The following is a 22191-nucleotide window of genomic DNA, read 5'->3' on the forward strand; positions in this document are numbered from 1 at the left end:
GAACATGGCTCCCTGTGGGCCTTCTGTTTCTCAGGAAAATGTTTGCATCACTTTTGGTTGTCGCTCTTTGTCAATTGTGACTTTTTCAAGTTGTTTTGCATCTTTTCCTGGTCATTCGGCATGTCTTTTTGAGGTCGTTTTGCATCTGTCAGTGGTCGTTTTGCATCCCTTTGCATTGTCTTGCATCTTTTAATTATGAAAACAACAGAGGAATCTTTTTTTATCATCTCTTAAATAATAAAAAATATATATATTTATATTTTTTGATTGCATTTTTATACAACTAACTACTTCACGTGACATACCATTTCATAATTCAACTCAGTATTAAATACTGTTCCATCATTTTGATAAAGCTCATCCTGTTTCCATGTGAACGCAGCAGAGAACACCACGCGCCACCGTCGCTCAGCCCCATTGGTCAGCCCGTCTGTCAATCAGCGCGAGCTCCCCCCATGGTAACCGAACGCACAGCAGCGGAGCGGTTTGTGAGTGAGGAGCGAGTAGAGGAGCGCCGACGAACGAAGAGCCAAAGACCCGACCGGAGCGCATCAAGATGAGCCCGTCGGTTCCCTTATTAAACTACGCGGAAGCTTTGAACTGGTTTACCGCCGTACAGTGACGTCCCTCTGTCGCGCGGATGTTTCTTTTTGTTTAAGTCGTAGTTAGGTCAGTCGGTTGTGTGTCACGTTAACGCTGCTGTTTGTAAACTTTTTTCCCCCCCCCTGGACGTTTGCGAACTATATAAAACTAACTTTTACGTACGTTTAAAGTACGCCATGATACCCGAATGCCCGCGCGCCGGGGGCTCGAGGAGCGGGACCCGCTTCCAGCGCAGCCCGGCAGCAGAACCGAGCCGTGGCGGCCGCGGCGTCAGCGGCTTGTTGTCCGAGATCCGAACCCCCATCAGCACCGACCTGTTCACCGACCACTACACCATCATCCCCGGCAAAGAGCTCGGAAGGTAGGGCCGTGTGTTGGAGACGGTTAACGTCTGTTAATATCATTTTAATAAACGTTTTAATCCAGAGAGCATGCCACTGTCATACAATCCTGCGCCTTGGTTTGTGGTCAAATATAATTTAACATAAGGTGAATTAATGATCTAGACAGCCGAGGTGATAGACTAAACTAAAGACGTTAATAACGTAAAGTTAATAAAACTATCACCTGGAACTTCCCAAGTTGATGACTGATTGAGCCTTTTTTTCCTGATATGCAAATAAGACCATATCATATTAAATATGTGCTCATTTACATACATTTCTAGAACAGAAATCTGAACATTGAATTTCAGAACCAGGTTGAAAATTCTTGTTTCATTTTGTTTTCATATTAGAGTCAAAGGGTTTTACAAAGGGAATAAATACCTCTTTGTATCACTCCATAAATCAGAAAACACTAGCAATAAAAAATCCATTTTCTCCATGTTAGTAATAAAATGTTGTATAAGTCAGACTATGAATGATATATGAACAAACCCCTCTGTAGAGACCTTCAGAATATAGAAAGGAAGGAAACTGTAACGTTTGGTGAATGTAAGTTCTACTGAAGAGGAGATTTTCTGGATCAGAGTCTGAGAATAAACTCATTTAGAGAAAAGGGCCTGTAAGGATATGTTTAGTTAAATTAAATATATTTTGAAGACACTACAGGGGAATAGGGTAAAAAATAAACTCCGAGATATCACCATGAATCTTCTCCAGCTGATAACTTTCATCAAGATAACTATTTTTATATTACACGTTTTGTTTGTAATGTTTACGTATGCAAATGCGGCATTATCTAATGGTTAACTTTTTGTGAATTTAGGAGAAACCTACAGACACAATTATACATGTATAGAAAGTTTTCCTTCACTAGTCTGAATGACGACATGTTTTGGAAGCAAAATGATTGTAATTCTCAGTAATAACCAGTGCATGAAGACCAGTCTCTTTGCCTGGGGTGCGTCCCCTTTATGTTATTGTTGTGGTCTACTTGCAGCTCAGTCACTGAGCACAGCTGGTAGGCTACTGGAGTCTAATAACCACTCCGCTTTCATCGTGACATTAAAGAGCATTTTCTCCATCAGAAGACAGCGAGCCAATGAGCGCCCAAAGGTGTACTCATAGTTAGCCAATCAGTGCCAAGGGGCGGGACCAACGCCGTTGTTAGCTGTCATCTGGAACCAAAGAGCAAGAAATTTAACATTGGAGACAACACTGAAGCTTTTAAAATGATTGAAAGTAGCGAACAGCATTCTGCTTTAATGTCTAGAAAATATCTTATTATCTTTCACTGTCCTACTACGAGAGGCTGGGTGGAGATTCTGACATAGCTTTTTGTTTGTGGCGTCTTTGTTGGCATATCACTCTTTTTCTGCCTTCCTCATTTGTGTCCGTAACGGTTACGATAAGCTACGACTGCCACCTCTTTACAACACATTGTTGTTCAACCCTGAAGCCTCGTTTTTTTCAGCATGGACGGTCGCACCAACATGTGCTGATGTGGACTCTGACGAGGATACTTTAGGATCATATGTTCTCTGTGCAAGTGTCTCCTCTCTGCAAACCGACATTCTCAAAGCTACTCAGAGTTCTCCATGTTCTCCTCCCCGTAGTTAGAACACATGCTGGATGTACACAGGGTGTCTGATGGGGTGACAGTTGCAGACACTCTCAACCCTCTTTCGCTAGTAGCTAACCCTAAAACATTCTACTCATTTGATGATTGGATATTACTTTGATGCCCAGCTGTTTATTTGATTTGCGTTTTCTGATCGTTTTCCAGGTGTGTCATTGAACACAGCATGATGAATAAACGTATTGTGACCGGATCAGAAAAGCACATTAGCCGATTTGTGTTTGACACTTGTAAAGTCAAATCCAGCCCATTGTTTGATAGCAGGGACCTGGACTCTTTGGAACAGCTAATGTTTCACAGGATTTCTTCAAAGTTAATGAGTAGAGGAAATGCCCTCCATTCTGCTGGCTAAACTGATCTGGGATCTGTCCCCCCACCAGAGTCACGAGGCCAATCCCCGGTTGATTAGAACATGCTTTTACCCCACTAATAACCTGGTTCTCTGTCAGCTTTTTCATAAAGCTAAGAGTGTGTGTGTTGACTCAGGTACAGCTCCAGAGATAAGAGCTGAGTTTACACTTCACCTCCAAAGTTATTTCAGCCAGTAACCTCCTGTTATACTAGTCTGAGACCCAATAATGTATGTGTGTGTGTGTGTGTGTGTGTGTGTGTGTGTGTGTGTGTGTGTGTGTGTGTGTGTGTGTGTGTGTGTGTGTGTGGCTTTGCATTGCATGACCTGACATTGTGACTGAGATTAGCTGCCACAGAAAAACATGAAAGGTTACATTAATCTGCAGTACCAGTCTGATTGCAGTGGGCGGATCAGCTGACACAAGTTCATGTGCACCAAGGTTACCTTGGATCAAACGTGGTGTCTCTCGGCCTCTTACATGATAGTTCTATATGATATGACTCAAGCTTTATTTATTACCAGTGATATTGTTTATTTTGGGTTCAAACAGCTGTAGTAGATCAGCTTGCTAGATACAGTGAGTAAACCTCCATGAAAATCCACCGAGCACCTCCAGATGATGTTATGAACCCAGACAAGACGGGGTTTAGTTTCCCGGGATCTCTGGGACTTCCACAACAAGCACAAAGCAGCAATACTGGTTATATCTTCAATAGATTGGAAGATTTCCATGGAGATTAGCCACTTCTCCACAAACACAAATTAAACTTTTAATGGATGAGTTCATACATTTTGCAATAGTCAGTGAAGTCCACTTTTCGCACAATATGTTGAGTTTATTGCTGATGAATAAGACCGTAGGAAGGTTGGTAGGGTTAATCATTTTAAACTGAGTTGTGGATGTGTTCATAAGGACGGAAGCATTCTTGTATAGTGCTCTCATACATAAATACTTTATCCAGATTACGGGAGAATTGAAAATGCTGCTATGCACATTGCCTATATTGACGGAATAAAATAACAGAATTTGAAATTTTGATGTGGTGTCATTAAACTAAATGTAAACCTTAAAAGGCACCTAATATGAAAAAGCTTGCTAACCCCTAACTCATATAGATTCAGATAAACCTAACATTTTTGCACCAATAAGGACTGGATTTTGTCTCCTATTATTTCCTTTGGAAGGTTCGTTTTAATAGCCAGTATTAATAATAATAATAATTAAGCCTTTATTAGTCCCACAATGGGGAAATTATTTCTCTGCATTTAACCCATCCCGGAGGAGCAGTGGGCTGCAATGAAGCGCCCGGGGAGCAACTTGGGATTTAGGTGTCTTGCTCAAGGACACCTCGGCATGTTGCCGGTAGAGGGGTTTGAACCACCGACCTTATGGTTACGGGACAAGCGCTCTACCTCATGTGCCACAGCCGGAGGAATAACTGGAGGAATAACAGGAGGAATGAATAAAGAATGAATAAAGAGAGGAAAACCTGTTTAATTGGCATCTTAATATTTTAAGACAGAATTAGTTTCATTGACATCTGACTACTGTCAAGCTACCTGTCTGAAAATGATATCAATCAATCACCTGTTTATGTGGGGAAAAAAGACTGAGCCCACTGATTACTTTTTTAAAACATGATAAAAGACACAGAGTTGTGTTTATTCTTCCACTAGACCATCTTTGATCAGGGTTTAATGCACATTCACCAACACGCAGTGAGCATTTAACCAGGCTACAAGCTACAATAATGATTATAGCAAAAATCATCATGATAATTTGGTAAGCATTGAGATTGCAAAAACACAGCGTTTTCAGAAATAAAGTTGAAATAATTTATTCTAAAACATGGTCAAAAGATAAACCTAGTTGATCATTAAGTCCATGTTTCTATGTCCAGCAACACAAAGGAGATCATTAAAGGAAAATAAGGAAAATACTTCAGATCCAGTGTTCCCTCCCACTTTGCAACTCTTTAACTCTTAATGAGTACAGTACTCCAGTTAAGTTAAGGCTCTGTTTATATGAATCCGATTCATTGTTCAGCTCTAATAAGGGCTCATGGTTGACTTTAATAGGCTGATAAATTACGTTTGCAACTATGCCATTATTTTCATTCTATATTTAATCTGTCAATATGTTTTTGATTAATGATTGAAAATAGTTCAAAAGTATCCGGCAGTTTCCAAGAGACCAAGGTGATGTTAGTGGAAAACCCAAAGATTCTTTTTAAGATAATGATATGAAACAGGGCTCAGCACTAACATTGTGAGCTATTGGTTGCCAAAACTGAAAATATGGTTGTCAATTTTTAGTCACCTTATATATTTTGGTAATTAAGATACTTTGCAGTTAATAATCTGCTTAATCATGAAAACGTGACAATTTGAATACAAGCTTTATTACAGCTACCAAACACACTTCTTTATAGTTTGTGTTTTATCTGATACTTTTACACAATTTGAATCCTAAATGTAATTAAGACTGAGATGTCCACCCTCAAGTCCCGCTATGCAAAACACCAGAAGAGCAGCTGTGGTCCTGGTTTGGTTTTTCTAGACCTTTATACCGATTCCCACCACGGATCAGTCGGCCCTTCAGCATTGAAGACTTGGATTAGACACCAACATCAGCTTGTCCATCATCTCCACTTTACAGGTGACTCCCCTTTAACATACAGCCGAAGAGACTGGGGGAGACAACACCACATCATGTAGCATCAGCATGTGGGCAAACCTGTCCTGGGGGCCTCCAGAACATGCTCCTGAAATAGTAAGCCGCCCTTCTTTGGCAATAAAGACCTTTAGTTGAATCTAGATGTCTGGTTTGGGTTCTGACTGTAACAGAAATAGTTAAATCATGAATGCTACAAATGTTAATACAAATATTTATTTTGGTGCATTCTTAACGGTTGCTGTCCCTACTTTATGTATGGTTGCGATTGATGGCAACCAAAGCCAAAGAATTGGTTTGCCAATTTCTCAAAATGGTTTGCCAATGAGAACCTCGCAGTTGTACCATGGAGCCCCGAAAAAAACAGCAGATCCTTACATTTTTGAAGCAAATGTTTAAATCATGAATTTATTATTTTATTGGCTAATATTCCACTTATTTATGAATCAACCCTGAAATAGATTGAATGCAGTTCCAGTGGTTGTGGCCATGAGCCTGAACGGAGTTCTTTGTCAGTGTCTTCTCCTGGAACAGTTCTCTGCTCATTCATGTGTTGTTTTGGGACTGAAGAGAGTATACTTGATTCCTATTGGCGCGTTTCCAGGGGGGATATTGTTCTGGTGTTAATCAGTGTAATAACAGTGTAATAACAGAGCAAGGGGGTGACGTTCTTTGGCCATACCACTTGTTGTTTACTCCCTGGTTGACTGTTGGCCAGTTCTCTGGTTGAGCCTTAACTCAGCGGAGGAATTCCATTCATTCATTCAGATTAAAGCCTCTGCCTTACACTGGGCTGTGACTGCCAATGCACTTCCCCCCCGGTTTGTTGTTTTTACCTGAACTACAAACATCATGAAAGTAGAGACATACCTCATTCATTCTTTGAATGAACATGAAATAAGCTTCAGTTATGTATCCAGCTGAAATGTAATCTGCTCCGGTTGTGTGAAAGGTTTGGTCACATTGAAAACTGGAGCAGGATCCTGAAACAAGCCTGCGGAACATTCTGCCTGTAGCGGCGGCATTCTGGCAGCGTGTGTGTTCATGAAGAGTGTGAGCTGTGATGTGGGTGGTGGGCAGCTGTCTGGACTGATATGTGGACGGATGCCCCCCCGCTCACACCTCTCTGCCCCGTCGCCCTCCCAGTATTCCTGCTCAGTGAGGAATCTCCCTGCATGTGTGGACTGGACCCACTCAGTTTCTCTCTGGGTCTACAGAGGGCCACGTTCAAGCTCTGAATGGACCTCAGCTTGTATGTTCACTTCCTCTTAGCAGTAAAGACATGTTCCTCCTTCTTTTTCACTGTAAAACGCAGATATCAAGAGAAAATACTAAATGCTTTGAACATTGTTTGAATTTTATCTATTTTGATTGTGCATTTTGACATTCCACTGCACATTCAAATGAAACTCTGTCCATTCAGTCAAAAGCCGGTCTATAAAAGCTTTAACAGCAGGGTTTCCTGCAATTTATTGTAGTAGAGCATCCTGCTGAAGTAAAGGACGGCTCCATGACCACGTACTCTGGAAAAGTTGAAACAAAAGTTAGTCACTGCTCAGACACCGGGCTGAGGTCAGTTTGATAATTGTCTGCAGCTGGACAGATGGACAGATGATGTAGAGACTGGGCGACTGTGGCTCAGTGGAGAGCAGGGTCGTCCTCCAATCAGAGGATCGGCAGTTCGATCCCTGGCTCCAGCAGTCCATGTCGACGTGTCCTTGGGCAAGACACTTAACCCCGAGTTGCTCCCGAAGGCTGTGCCATCGGTGTATGAATGGGTGTGAATGATTAGATAGATCCTGATGGACAGGTGGCACCTTGCATGGTAGCTCCTGTCATCAGTGTATGAATGGGTGTGAATGGGTGAATGATTAGTAATGTAAAAGCGCTTTGAGTGGTCGGAAGACTAGAAAAGCGCTATACAAGTACGGTCCATTTACCATTTACCTCCTCTGCTTCAACTGTCATATCAATTCACTTCAATATATTTGTATAGCCCAACATAACATAATAAGCTGGAGCCGATCCCAGCTGTCATTGGGTGAAGGCAGGGTTCAACCTGGACAGGTAACCAGACTATCACAGGACTGACATATAGAGACAGACAACCTTTCACGCTCACATCCACACCTACGGACAATTTAGAATCTTCAATTAACCTAAGCTGCATGTCTTTGGACTGTGGGGAATTGTAATTGAATGAAACCTTGGTTCGTTGGCCATAAGTGGTGCTGCGAGGTTTACCATAGACTTTATATAAAAGACGGTTACCAGCTCTCCTCCTTTAGATTCAAACAGATTGGTTGTTTACAATGTAACATTATCAGAGATCAGAGACTAGAAAAGCATAAATGATGTCCTGATCTCATATTTTACTGAATATTGGAGGGTAAAGATCGATAGTAAAACTTTATTTCACATTGTGATGGTTAACGTTAATCTGTGGAATTAATCCAGGGTTCAGTGAAGAAGTGGTGGGGGATCAGTACGGATCACAGATTGACAGTGGTCCATGTTGTTACACCACTAGTATTTGTTTAACATAATGGTTAAACCTTAGCCGGGGCAAACCACAATGATAGCAATCATATCACATCCATATGTTTGAAAAAGAAAATCATTTGCATATTTGTTTTTTTTACACTGGTGTCGGATCAGTACTCGGTATCGGCCGATACACAAATTGAGGTATTGGAATCAGTATGGGAGTGAAAATGGTGTGGTGACATCTCTACATTGAAGTGGTTCAGTTGGTGCTGTCAGGTGCTTCTTTTTAACAGATTAATCATTCCTTCCATCTCCTAAAATGCTCTGAACTGTGAGAAGCAGTTTGTTAGGAAATGTCTTTCTCTCCCTCACGTTTAATCCATTGATTTTTCAAAATATTTCCCAAATTTCCAAAATGTCTCATCCTTATTTTAACATAAATTCTAGCTTGCACAAACTGAACAAAATCTCTTTCTACTTGAGCTCTCTCATTCAAATGTCCTAAACCCAATATTCTTTCCAATGAGGAAGTCCTCACATTGGAGACACTGTTCGTGTGGAGCCTTTGGGCTTTTCTCGATAACTTGCTTGAACAAAGGATTAAATGATTGTCAAAGTATTTCTGTCAAGGTTGAAAAGAATGTTGGTGCTTTAAAACGGTGGCTGTTTGGCCCCCACTAGCTGGCTGCTCTTCACATTTAGGAGCTGAGGTAAACTGAGGATGGATGGTGGGGGGGTTTAAGGTAATACCCTCCAATACGTCCCTGCAGTGGGAGTCCCAGATGGCCCACAGCCAAGCTCCTTTAGTGACTGTGATAATGGAGAAGCAGTCATTGAATTCCATATGGTTAAGACCCAAAGCTTTTTCCATGAGGGGTCTTAGTGACAGAAGCTGCCACTCTCTTATTAGCCCATATGGTGCTGGCAGAGCTCTTTAGTGATAGTCACCCGGCTAACGTCCTCATCGCTATGGATACGGGCAATTTTTGGGCCAAATTAGCTGACTGCTTACGTTCTCGTTTGGAATTTTCACTAATTCCATTTTGGTTTTGAGGTAAAGCTCAAATCAACTCTAGACTGTGAAAAATAAAATCCCTGCTGTAATGGAGGGTGATAATGATAAGTGATATATACATAGTGAGTGTCCTGATATTCAGAAACAACCCACAAAGGACAGGCCTAATAATATTGTTATTTGTTATTTGTATTGTGATTCGTTGTTTCACCCTCACTGGTAAGGCAGCATCAAGAATTGGAAGGACGACAAGCTGCCAAGGCTGCTGTGTTTCATCATAATCTGTGTTAAATATATCAGGGTGTTGTCTATTCCCCCCAAATACCTCAATATCAATATGTTGACAATATATAACAAAAACAAAGAGACTTTTAATATTTAATCATCAGTAGTGTGGATGTATTGACTAAGTGGGTAAAGGCAAATTAAAGAACAGCAAGAACAGTCCTTAAAATGACATCAATCAGCCTATAAATCCAGGAGAAGACAACACTTATGTCATATAACGACATTACGATATCCAGCATCTGAGACAATATCTAGTCTCATATCAAGATATTGATATGATATGGATATATTGTCCTGCAATAGTACTGTCAGAGAGTTAAATTAGAAATACAGACATCATGTTGTCCTTGATTATCTGTACGGTCTTTCAGTCTATATTTTCCCATAGTGAACTGAAGGCAGTGCTGGAATCAGACTAATGCCGCGTTCACACCAAAAGCGAAGCGAATTTTTTGCGCGTTTAGTTTACATGTAAAGTCAATGCACGGACGCGAATATACGCAAGCTCGAGCCTGGCGGCGCGAATGAGCCTCGTTCGCCTCATTCGCACGAGTTGAAATATTTCAATATTTCAGCGTTGAGATTCTCCTCCTGTCATCCTGTCATGTAAGCAAAGTCCCGCACCAATCGATTCAGAAAGCAAGCATTTTAAAAGTGATTTCTTTGTCCACTTGCAGAGAGAACTAACAAAACATGAATTCTGACTTTTTACAAACAACCATCATTATGTTGTTATTTCGGCGTCCCTTTTTGTACATTTATTGCAATTTATTTTCGGTTCATACAGCTGTAGTAAACCAGCCGACGTGTGGCTTGCTGGAATCAGTGAATACGACTCGACGAAATCCACCGAGCGCCATCGGATGATGTTATGAACCCAGACAAGACGGCGTTTAGTTTCCTGGGATAGCTGGGACTGCCACAACAAGTATAAAGCAGATATAGTAGTTATTTCTTGCATGGTTGATGGCGGAAATAAATAGCTGAGTTGACAACGTTTTCCATGGAGATAAGCCCCTCCCCCTCTCCAGAGAGTCTAGCGTGAATGAAGCAAATAACCAAAAATGGACCTGCGAGTAAACTGACGAGAGGACGCGTCGCGATTATTCGCTTCGCCTTTGGTGTGAACGCGGCATTAAGAGTAAAGACCTCTCCCTGTAGAGGCCACTAGGGAGGAGAACACAGTAGGTTTTGAGTCACAGACCGGATCGTTTTTCGGATCAGCAAAAATAAATGGGGGCAAAGTTTGGTTTCAGTTTTGTTACTCAATAACTTTAACAACACTTAAAACAAAGAAATGTGCGCTGTGGTTTTACATGAAAACAAAAACATTCAAGGTATCCAAAATGAAATATAAATAAAATCTTAAAATGAAACATTCGAGAATGCTCGGATTGTGACCTAAACGGTTTCTTAAAGGATTGGTTGTTGTTGTTGTGCCTTACCTCCCGTGGTTGCCATGCTCGATGTGTTGCCTTTGTCAAAAGGCTTTTATTGCTGAACAATGCTTTCATACTGTAACGGTTTTGTCCACGACCCTAAGTCTGTCATTATACTTCACAGAGAAGCCGAGCTCCTCCGCTCGCCATGACTTTCAACGTCAAATGCTTTTAACACGTTCTGTTCACGTGAACAGACCACTGCTTTATATCCTTTCACTGCAACTCTGCATCAATATTTCGGGACTTATTACATGAAAAAGCAACAGCATCAGTAAATCTTTATTTCACACTACGATGGTTAAACTGTAAAAGAAAAGTAAACTGCATTAAATCCACGGTTCACGTGAGTGCCGGACTGTGTGGGGGGGTCTGTACGGATCACGGATCAACTGTTCTCCATTACACCACTAGGACACATTGTCACCATGGTGATCAGTTTCTTTCTCTCAGAGCCGAGTCCCAGTTGGGCTCATTCTACCTACAGTGTGAGTCATCATCTCTGACACCGGTGACAGATTTAACGACAGGAGGACGCACACTACCAGACAGCCATGGTGTGCACAGCACATGGGGAATCTGTTGATGTAAAGTGGGAGTGTTTGGCCCGCAGCCAGAGGAAATCTTATTTCATTAAATGCATCCAGGTCTGGCTGGCAGCCTGCCACAGCGCCAGCTATGAGACTGCAAACAGCCTGTGGTCTGTTTCAGAACGCCCACGCACTGAAACCACTGATAGCTCGTACTCTGTTGTGGTTGGAAACACATTTATAGAGCAGGACGCTCAGATGTCCATCAAAGATGAAGACAAGGAATGGCTTCCTTAAGCCAGCCACAGTGTATCAGCTATACCATAATATAACTTCAAACGCAGTTGTATACTTCATAATCATCACGTCAATGACTGAAACATAAGTTCTGCATAACAACATAAATATAAGACACAGAGCAGCCATGAGGCAACGTGAAACCCTTCAGTGTCCTTAGAGCTTTTTAGGAGTTATTTTTAATGTTTCTATGACAACAATATCTTCACCAGATCATCACCACTCTAACCATTGTTGTATGGTAGATTAGCATCACTCCTTTGCTTTGTATCATTTACTTGGGCTACCATCTATTTGTTTCACATAGTTTTCACCATGAGCACCAAACAGAGGACGTCTGCTTCATACTTTTGTATCGATGAGCTCGTGTCTGACAGCCGTGATGTGAGAGCACAACACTCAGCAGCTACATTCAGCGGCTGTTACCCAACGGATCTGCTCCAACTAATGGGCTTTTCTGTCATAATAGTGTTTGTTTGAAATATAAAGTTCAGGATATACAGAAACAGCCAAAACAAGCGTCTGCTCAGTTTACGAAAGTTACGTCACCAGCGCTTTTCTGAAAAGTTCAGAGATTTTTGCACCCTTTTCCTCCAGACGGCGAGGAGCAACTGAAAAAAGGACTCTATAATGGGGGGTTGATCCTGGCAACTATTAGTTCAAAGATATCGAAGCATGATTACATTTCTCAAGCCAGTTGAATTGAATAATAAAGGCCAGAACACACCAGGGGCGTTTTTTCTTTTTTCCATGCGATATAAGTCGTCAATATGTTTTTTCCAACTATTGTTTTTGTCATGGGGACTTTCCCACAGAGCGCCAATAATACGCTGAGCTTTCACACCGCCAATAAAGGCATCAACCAATCACGTTGTATTTGTGAAACAACGACACATTTAATACCCTTATTAATGTCGACAAAGCCAGCACAGAACCAGATCTACTCCTTCTGTTCTTTCACAATAAAAGCCCTGGATATATAATATTTGCATACGAATATTTTCATTTTTTAAGCAGTAGCAATTTGTGTGGTGATGAAATCGTTGATGCATACATCTTCTCTTTCACTGTAACTGGGCCATGTTGAGCAGCTGCTGCAGCTCTCTCCATCACATGTATTGTGTTTCATGTTGTTAGTGTGTTAATGCACACAGAGCACTGTAAGGCTCTCTGCTGCAGCGTGGCTTCAGGCCCTGACAACCAGTTCATCCATTAAACTAGTGGTGACCATGCCATCACACACACACACACACACACACACACACACAGCCGTCTCTTTCAGGGTGTAGTCTGTGAATGGGGCTGCTGGCTTTGTAAATGTGCTGAGGCTGCTTTAGAAAAGGCTGTGGTGGCCCAGTACGGTTTCTAAAGAGCAGGCCTAGACCCCCCACACCAAACATGGCCACACCCACACACACCGCTGTCAGAGTCTTTTAACCAACGTGACCTGGAGAAGGATGCTGAAATATGACAAATCTGTCAAAGGACTTGTGAAGGAAAGACCCCTCGACCCACCACAGCACGACGGATCAGACAGGCTCAATAAATGTTCTGCCCGCTGTCCCGGCGCGTCAGTAGCCACATTGATTTGTGGGCAAGTGTTGAATGGAAAAATCTATTTACAATGGATTATGTTGGAATACATCCACTGTGATGTATGTTACGATACAGACTGCCCTCTGTGAGCACAGATCAGATACGGGCCTGCAGCCATCGCTCTTTCTCTCCGTCACTTCTCTTTTTCTCATTAGAATCATCGGCCAGTATTGCGTTCCACTTTTACCATCATTTCTTTGAATTTCATGAAATTTAAAAAAGGTATATTCCAGAAAGGCAAAGTCAATTATTTGATCTGCTGTCTGCTCATCCAGAAACCTTCTCTTGTTCTGATTGGACTGACAAGGCAGGTATCCTTAAGCATTTCATGTTATGTTATATTGTAGTTCTACACCTTGTAAATAATTCTCCATGTGTATGTTTATAGAATTCAACCATGTCATACCTACATTTACTAAGCTTAATGTGTCGTTAGTTATTTTTGGTAGTTATGTTATATGACTGGTATTGCTGGGGATGGGAAGTAATATTTAATCATAACTGATTCAGATATCGACTCCGCTCAGGCCGGGTCACTGTAGGCCAACTTTATCAAAAATATTAAAGAAAACGATGCGTCCCAACAGGTTCGTGAGTATTCTTTTTTTCCTCCACCATGGCTCTGGTCCGACTCCAAACTGAAACTCACCACTGAAGGACATCATTGATAACACTAGTGCAGCAATCTTTGCTCCACATATCTCTCACTCTCACAAACACACTGAGCCATATACCTGCTGTTTTTCTAAAGTCTCCATATGTGTGTAAAAGGTGTGGCCAGAGGTAATTCCAGAGCTAATGGGATTGGAGGGAATGGGTGGAGGTCTCCTGGTGTCATTGCATCACAGAGTGGGATGTTGAGAGCTGCTTGATTCTTTCACTAGGTCTTAAGCTTTTAGTTTGGAGCCAAACAGGACCTGCTGGTTTCCTCTCTGAGAGCTCCAGTTTATGATCACCAGCAGAAACGACATGTGAAACATATTGAATCAAACATATTATGAAACATGGGGCGATGGCGCTCGGTGTTAGCAGATAAACGCTTTAATATTTCCAATTCATGTTTCATTTAAAGGTTCAGTATGTATTATTCGACAGCATCTAGTGGTGAAGTTGCACATTGCAACCAACTGAAACCCCAATACCTGAACGTTCCTATAGATAGAGACAGTTTTTATTTTATTCGTTATCTACCTTTTAATATAACTAAGTAGGATGTTGTTTTAAATTGTAAAATTTGATCATGAATTTGTCAATTTTGTCGGGCAAAATCTTTGCTTTTTGCGATGCACTTTTTCAAATTCATCTGAAGATGGAGAAACCAGTCGCACCATCGGATCTCATTAGAAAACCGGCCTAAGTGTTGGAATCTGTAGCTCCCAGCTACATAAGCCCCATGACTCTCACATGAGGCCAGCTGAGGATGAAGCAGCCCAGTGGAGAGCTCCGGGCCCAGAGCTCCTCGTCATGGTCTGTACCCTGACACAAGTCCTCTATGGCAACCACACAGGCTCATTCTTTGTGATTCTGTGGTTTTGGTAGGGGGGGGTCCAGGGACATCCTCCCCCAGGAGATTTTCTTGATAAACAAGCTCAATTTAGATTTGTTTTATTTATTTTTTAACAAAAACTGTTTAACTGTTAATTTCAGGAATAGTTATGAATTGTTACATAAATATTTTGTAGATGTTAGTAATTAGTATTAGTATGGAGTAGAACCAACCAGATACTTCACAACACAGTTTGAAAAACAGCTATTAAATGTGTTGGAGTTAATAATAATAGAATTTAACTACCGTAGGTACATTTACTGAAGATACTTAAGTCGGCAACAATTTTAAATACCTTGTACTTGAGTATTTCTATTTTATGTTAAACTTCTACTTCTACACTACATCTCAGAGGGATATATTGTATTTTTACTCTACTTCATTTATTCGAAAACGTAAGCCACTTTGAAGATTCAGATTATTAATACAAAATATAATCAACTACTGTAATAAATAATGAGGTTTTATTAAAGGTTTAACTAACCAGCAATATACTAGCTAAATGCCTGCACAGATATGTCCTTAGAGGAAAACTTGATGCTTAGTGTCAGTGTTATAGCGTTGATCATTGGGACAGGATTGTTATCTTGTTCTCTGATGAGACCGTATGCAGTGGTCGTCAGGAACAGACAGCAAACGTCTAATTTAAAATGGAACAATGGCTTCGTATCCAGCAGACTGGCTGCCTGCCGTGCTGCTACATTAAACTCCCTCAATCATTAACAAGCGGAATTTTTTTTGGAACACAACACTATTTCTGTCTGGTGCCTCTTAGATAAAAATAAATACCTATACTTGATAGATATGGATGCTACATTTTCTATTTCTCACATCTGCTCTTTCTGCATTTGGTAAAAGTAGGTTAAATCAGTAGATTTGTGCTTCTGGCGACTTGTAAGACAGAAGTTGTTGTTTAATTTTCTATTCGCATATTTATATTCCCCCTTTATTTACGTCAGGCCACACAATTAATCCTAAAGACCTTAAAAGAAGAAGGGAAAGCCGTTGTGTCTTGTCTGTGGATCGGCTGTGGATGGGTCAGGTTCAGCCAGGGTGCTGCTGCTGATTATTGGAGCATTGACTGCCAAAAGTAGCCAGAGGGGAAGACACAATGTGGGCTTGTCATCTCAATCACCAGCTACATTTCAGAGGATTTCCCCTGGGCAGTATGCACATGTGCACACACAACGCTGTGGTGCTCACATGAGAACACTTTCCAGCCAGAAATAAATCTGGGTCAGGCCAGGCAGTAGTGGTGAATAGAGAAAGGGAAACAGCGCCAACAACATCCATTTAATGTTTTAACTTGTCTTTGTTAATCCAGAATTCACACCAAATACCCATCTATCTGTGAAGCTGTGTTTCAAAATGAGGTTGAAGTCAGCCTCTGATGCCACAGTCCTTCAAAGCAATAACCCTAATCCAATAAAGCTACTTCTATTTTCTTCATAATTTTCTTTCCAAAAATGTACGCCATTGAGCAGAATATTCAGCACAAGATGGTGTTGAGGGTGGTAGAGAAAACCCAGCAGGAGTCTTTGAAGCAAATTTTACAAAGTGTCCAAACCGTGGAACTACAACTTCTGGGTCAGTTATGCGATACCACTGGGACCCAAAACATTTTTATTTTTTATTTTTTCCCCATAGACCTATATTGGGAGAAAGATGTAAATCAGTGGATCATTTTTTTGTGAGCGAAATCAACTTCCCAGTACAAAAACAGGTGATTAGCCCTCATTTGAATCATCAAGTCCTAAAGCTTGTAAAATGCTTTTATTACTGAATTTAGGGTTATATTTCTTCCTCTTTTCAGGCAAGACGGAAGCCGGAGTGAGGGCTAGGAGGCGGGGTTAAAGGAAACAGTAGTGAGCTTGCCCCATGGTACCATGGATGCAGTACATCCAGGATGCCAGAGTCGCTCAACTTTTTCGTCTGTAAAATGCAGACCGTTACATAATGGGATTTATGAATTAGTGCACAAACCATAAGTAACAGTAATTTCCCATGGACTCACTGTTCGTTTTGATGGAATTTCCTAATAATGAAGGTTTCATAAATTAATTTGACCAACCCGAGTTAGAATTCAGAAGACAAATCCATGGCGGCTCCATAAGAAGATGGTAAACGTGTTTGCTGCGATACCCGTTAGCACCGATTGAGTCCAAGTAACATCCCCACCTAAACATGGACTCACAGTACTGATGGTCCTCTTCTCCTCCAGGGGGAAGTTTGCCGTGGTCAGGAAGTGTGTGGAGAAATGCACGGGCCACGAGTACGCCGCAAAGTTCATGAGGAAGAGACGGAAAGGCCAGGACTGCCGGATGGAGATCATCCACGAGATCTCAGTGCTGGAGCTGGCCACATCCAGCCCCCGGGTGGTCAACCTCCACCAGGTCTATGAGATGGCTTCTGAGATGGTGCTGGTCCTGGAGTTGTGAGTATACCAACCTGCACAGGTTGTATTTGGAAACTTAAAACGGTTGTGTTTCTGGATACCGACAAAGACAGTCATTAATTGCATTACAAACTATATTTCAGCCATCTAACGAAAGCCTTTTAAAAAAACCTTGACTTTGACTTCCGAACAAGGGACCCAGAATAGCAAAAGTGCTGACTCATTTCTGGGATTTAAAGTGGCCCTATTATGCTTTTCCACTTTTTCCCTCTCCTTTAGTATGTTATATATATTTTGTAAAAGGTCCATAGAGTGTAAAACCTGAAGTCCATGCGTAAAAGGAGTTACCCTCCCCCTCAGTAGCTCCTGAGCTGCCTGAAACGTCTCCATTGAATTCTCTCCTTCACTTCTGTAACTTTATGAGTTCATAATGTTACAGAAGTGATGTAAAACTCCTTCCGGCTAGTTTGGCCCTCAAACAACAAAAGAGATTTCAGAGAGAGGGTGAGAAGAGGTGCAGCAGGACAGCCAGGATGAGAAAAACAAGGCGGATTATGAGCATTAACGCATGTAAACATGTTGTAACTGTAACTTGAGATAAAAATATGCACCCGGAAAATAGCATAATAGAGTTTAAAACTCCTTCCTGAGCATTACATTGCTGGCTATAGTAAATACACGTAAAAAGTTGCAATCCTGATTGATTCACACAGCCATTTTTCACCAGTTCCTTGTGTCTTGTGATTATTGGTTTTAGTTATTGGTTCATACTTTTCTGTTTGGTTGCTGAGCTGCTGGATTCTAGGTGCTCAGGGGTTTTCTTTAGAATACGGGGCCAAACATGTTAGTGTCAGTGTGTAACTGGTGAACTCACTAAACTATAGGCTATAAGTTATCATGTATTGAAGAAGACTCGAAACTAGAGATTGAGACCATAAACTCATGTTTACAATGTTTACTGAGGGAATAAATCAAGAGAGAAGTAGAATCATTTTCTCATAGACTTCTATACAATCAGAGGAGTCGCCCCCTGATGGACACTAGAGAGAACTCAAGTTTTAAGACAGTATTGCATTATCCACTCTGCAGAACCGGAGGTTGCTGCCTGGACATAACAGAGAACCCACAGGAAGCAAACAGTGTGATGACCTCAGAGCAAAAGTGATAGAGACAGAGGCCTTATAGCCGGGGCTGTTTTACTCCTGCTTCAGCAAACACAAGCTATTCTAACAATGTGCCTCGCCTGTGTCCTTTTGTGTGTATATGTACACACTCACACAGATTGTGTTGTAGGACATGGAGGGTTTGGGTTTCCTGTGTCCCAGGCTTATGACTGAGAGCTGAAGGGGACAGACAGACTGACCCGTCAGAAGTACTGAATAATGCACAACTTGGGCACAGCTCAGTTTGACCCAGTACGTGGGTTTCATACAAACACACACACATACACACACACACACACACACACGTGATACTATATGGTGTTGACTACAGTAGCCGCACCAGTTGTCGATGATCTCATCTGACTGGTCTCAATACCCGGGCCATGCTTGACCTGGTTCCCACAGTGTGTGTGTGAGTGTGTGTGTCTGTGTGTGTGTGTGTGTGTGTGTGTGTGATCAGAAAGGTCTCTCTCACTTCCCCCTCTCTATCTCTCTCTCTCTCTCTCTCTCTCTTTCTGTCCTCATCTCTCCCTCCAAATGCCATATTGGATGTGGCTGCGTTCCTCACCATAGTGACACCCAGAACCCCCACTACACACACATATACACACACACTCACGCAGATAGGCAGAAGAGAGTCAGTGTTGAGGGCAATATGCTAGATTAGAGGGTAATGACACATTGTTGATCATCCGTCTCAGACGAAGCCTCTCCAGAGCCACATATGTACACTATACAGCTGTTTTCGCAGGAAGCTGCTGCTGTTTCCTCCCTCACTGTGTGTGTAACTATTGTGTTTGAGACAACGAGAGTTCTCAGCATCTCCTGGAGTAACTTCTAAGTTACCGATAGCATGACTGTTAACTCTGGACCTTACTAATACTAATACTAATTTGGAACCGATGATTGTTTAGAACCGAGTTTGGGGGAGCATCTGTAGTTGTTCCATATAAACGTAACCGTAGTCAGTGTTTTAGCTATAGTAACTTAAATGTTTGGAGGAGCAGACGGTCCTATTTAACTGTTGTGGTCGTCAGTTCGGATCAGAAAGTCAAACGAAAACAGAACCAAGCCAACTGATCGATGAACAGCAGCAGGTCCTGTGTTCTGTGAGGTCAAATTACTGATTTTGTCGGAGGAGTCTAGTGGCTCCGAAGAGAGCGATAAAAGAGCCTTAATTCCTGTCAGAACGGGCTGACTGACGGTGAGCCAGGGTTGGTAATTAAAAAATATATATATTTTTGCTGAAATTCTCATTACATACCCAACATCAATGAATGAATCAAACGTTCTGACAAAATGCGGCCGCAGTGACTGGACGGCTACCTACCTGTCTACCTGTGTGCACTGGAGTCACTAGAGACTTCCACTAGCTGCTAGTTTAACAGCTGCGAGCAATAACAGAAGCATTTTGCTCATTTACGGTCATAATTATAATATTCTGAGAGAGACTTTTGGAGCTAGTGCAGCTGGCTGCTTTCATTGAAAAAGAGTTGAAAAACTCTTGGCTGGGTTTTCTGTTTGGATCATTTTTAATTTCATGTGTACTCTTGCCAGTTCCTTTAAGATTACCAGCCCTCCCTGTAAACTGGTATTGATTTATGTCTTAGGTGGCTAAAATAGTTTTATATGCTGCTCCCATTCATAGAAGCTGGTCAGACAGCCCTTTCTGACGGAGAACTGAAGCCGTTATATTGCTCTCCTCAAAGCCACCAGAATCCAGAAATATTTATCATAACATATGAGCTGAAAAAAGGCCGGTCAATCGTCGGCTGATGAATCGGTGCATCTCTACTTCTACTTCACTTGTTGACTTCTTGTTTCATTATCTCACTCTGCCAGTATGAGTTCACTGTGTGTCTGCATGGAGTGAAACATGAATATAGAGGCTGAGAGAGGCTGCCGGTGTTTTACAGGATTGTAGTGTTTTACAGGATTGTAGTGTTTTACAGGATTGTAGTGTTTTACAGGATTAGGTGCTGTCAGCAGCACATGCCACACAATGCAATCTGTCCTGTTAAGGGGATCCCTTAAATGCCCCTTGAAATGCTCAAATCGGCCCGATCCTCCCCCCACCACGGCCCGTAATCCCAAACCCAGCCATTGTTCATAAAAAGGATAATCCCAGAATTAACTGCTGCCCTGAATGAGGATAGTGCTCCCAGTCACGGACACACACACACACACACACACACACACACACACACACACACACACACACACACACACACACACACACACACACACACACACACACAGGAACACACACAGGCCGAGCTTTACTAACACAGAAATACACCACAGTTTGGTTGTGGGTTGTAAATTCCCTGGAATTTGAAAAAAGCTAAATAAGGAATAGTCATAAGTGATGTGAGGAATGTGGGCTTGTATGAATGTTGATTGCCACATTGCTCACTCACTAATTAGGCATGTGTAGCAGACAACACACTGTGCATGTGTCTCATAATTCTTGGTAGCACTGCTGGCATCTTTTAACATAGAGATGCTTTTTGAGCAGAGCTCCTACCAGAGTTAAGATTCCTTAAAACATGGAGGATTAATTCATTTAATAAGTATTGGTGCTTTTTTTTCCTGAAAGTCAGTCTTCTATTGACCAGAGTAGGAAGGACTGAACCAGGTGGCATTATTGAAGGAGTCCAGTAACTACTTTAACTTCAACAGTAAGCACACAGCATCCTCCGGCCTCATGAACTCAACATGCTGTTCTCCTCTCTGTGCGTCTAACAGGATACTTGCATTCAGTGGGACACTTGAACAACTTCCTCTAAAACTCTTCAATATTTCCATCTGATAGTGTGAAAACTGACTAATACATATGATAATATATGGATAGGAAGCAACACAGTCTCATCTCTGCATCAAACACCGACTCTTTGTCAGCCTCTCTCTATACTATATCAGTTGCTCTGAGTGTTTTAAAAGGATACAGGTGTGTTTACATTGGAGTTAGTTTCAAGCCCGGATTGGGAGTAAGAACGAGTTGTAAAAAACGAAGCTTAATCCTCTCTCCCAGAGAGTTTTCATAATAGCTGCTTTTAGAAGGTGCTGCAGTCCCCTCAGAACCCCTACTTCCTGCATCCATGCTATGTGCACAAATACAATAAATAAATACATACATATATTAAAACAATGTCTGAAATTTTCAGCACTATATTCCTTTGACAGTTCATGGAAAATTACTATTTTTAAATGCTCCTGGTAGTCTTAAACTACAGGGGTCTTTCTTGATACTTCTATTCTCGTGCTACAACTTATTGGCCTGTGCTACTAAACCTTTAACCTCTGTAGCACTGGTGCTATGTGCAAGGTAGTTAACATAAAGCCCTGATGATAACCTGGGTCATTTTTTTATTATTTTAATGTTTAAATAAAAAACAGCCCCAGTATGAGCTCAGCATAGTCAGTTAATTGTTAAATTGATCATAAAAATCCAAAGGAAGGAAAATCAGTTCAAGTGTTTGATATGAAAATATTAATCATAAGAATGAAGTGAAGAGATCCCTGTGTGGCTGCACCGTTCAGCCCATCTGAACACACATATTTGTTGTATTTATCAGAGGGGAAATAGAGCAGAATGGTTTCATTCTTTCTTTAGAGGGATGTTGACAACATCGCCCTTCTTTCATCTGCGCCGACAGCTGACAGATATTTCGGGCGGTGGGGCTACCGGTGATGACGGAGGGCTGATGGAGGAGTAGATAGAGGGAGGAGGGTGCAGATATTCTATGAATAAGGTTCAACTCGACATAGAAAACTATTCATG

The 22191-nt window shown here is 41.6% G+C and overlaps 1 protein-coding gene across 1 annotated transcript in view; it reads left to right on the plus strand.

Annotated features, from left to right (window-relative positions):
• Positions 1-521: 521 nt before the first annotated feature.
• The window catches only part of stk17a (serine/threonine kinase 17a), a 31460-nt gene continuing 9790 nt past the window's right edge, over positions 522-22191 (plus strand). Inside the window, exons 1-2 of the mRNA XM_054623397.1 lie at positions 522-964; positions 17071-17283. Coding sequence (XP_054479372.1) covers positions 780-964; positions 17071-17283 — 398 coding nt within the window. The 5' untranslated portion in view covers positions 522-779. The remainder of the gene's footprint in view (positions 965-17070; positions 17284-22191) is intronic.

This window comes from Anoplopoma fimbria, chromosome 21 (assembly GCF_027596085.1).
Source record: "Anoplopoma fimbria isolate UVic2021 breed Golden Eagle Sablefish chromosome 21, Afim_UVic_2022, whole genome shotgun sequence".
Taxonomy (NCBI): Eukaryota; Metazoa; Chordata; class Actinopteri; order Perciformes; family Anoplopomatidae; genus Anoplopoma; species Anoplopoma fimbria.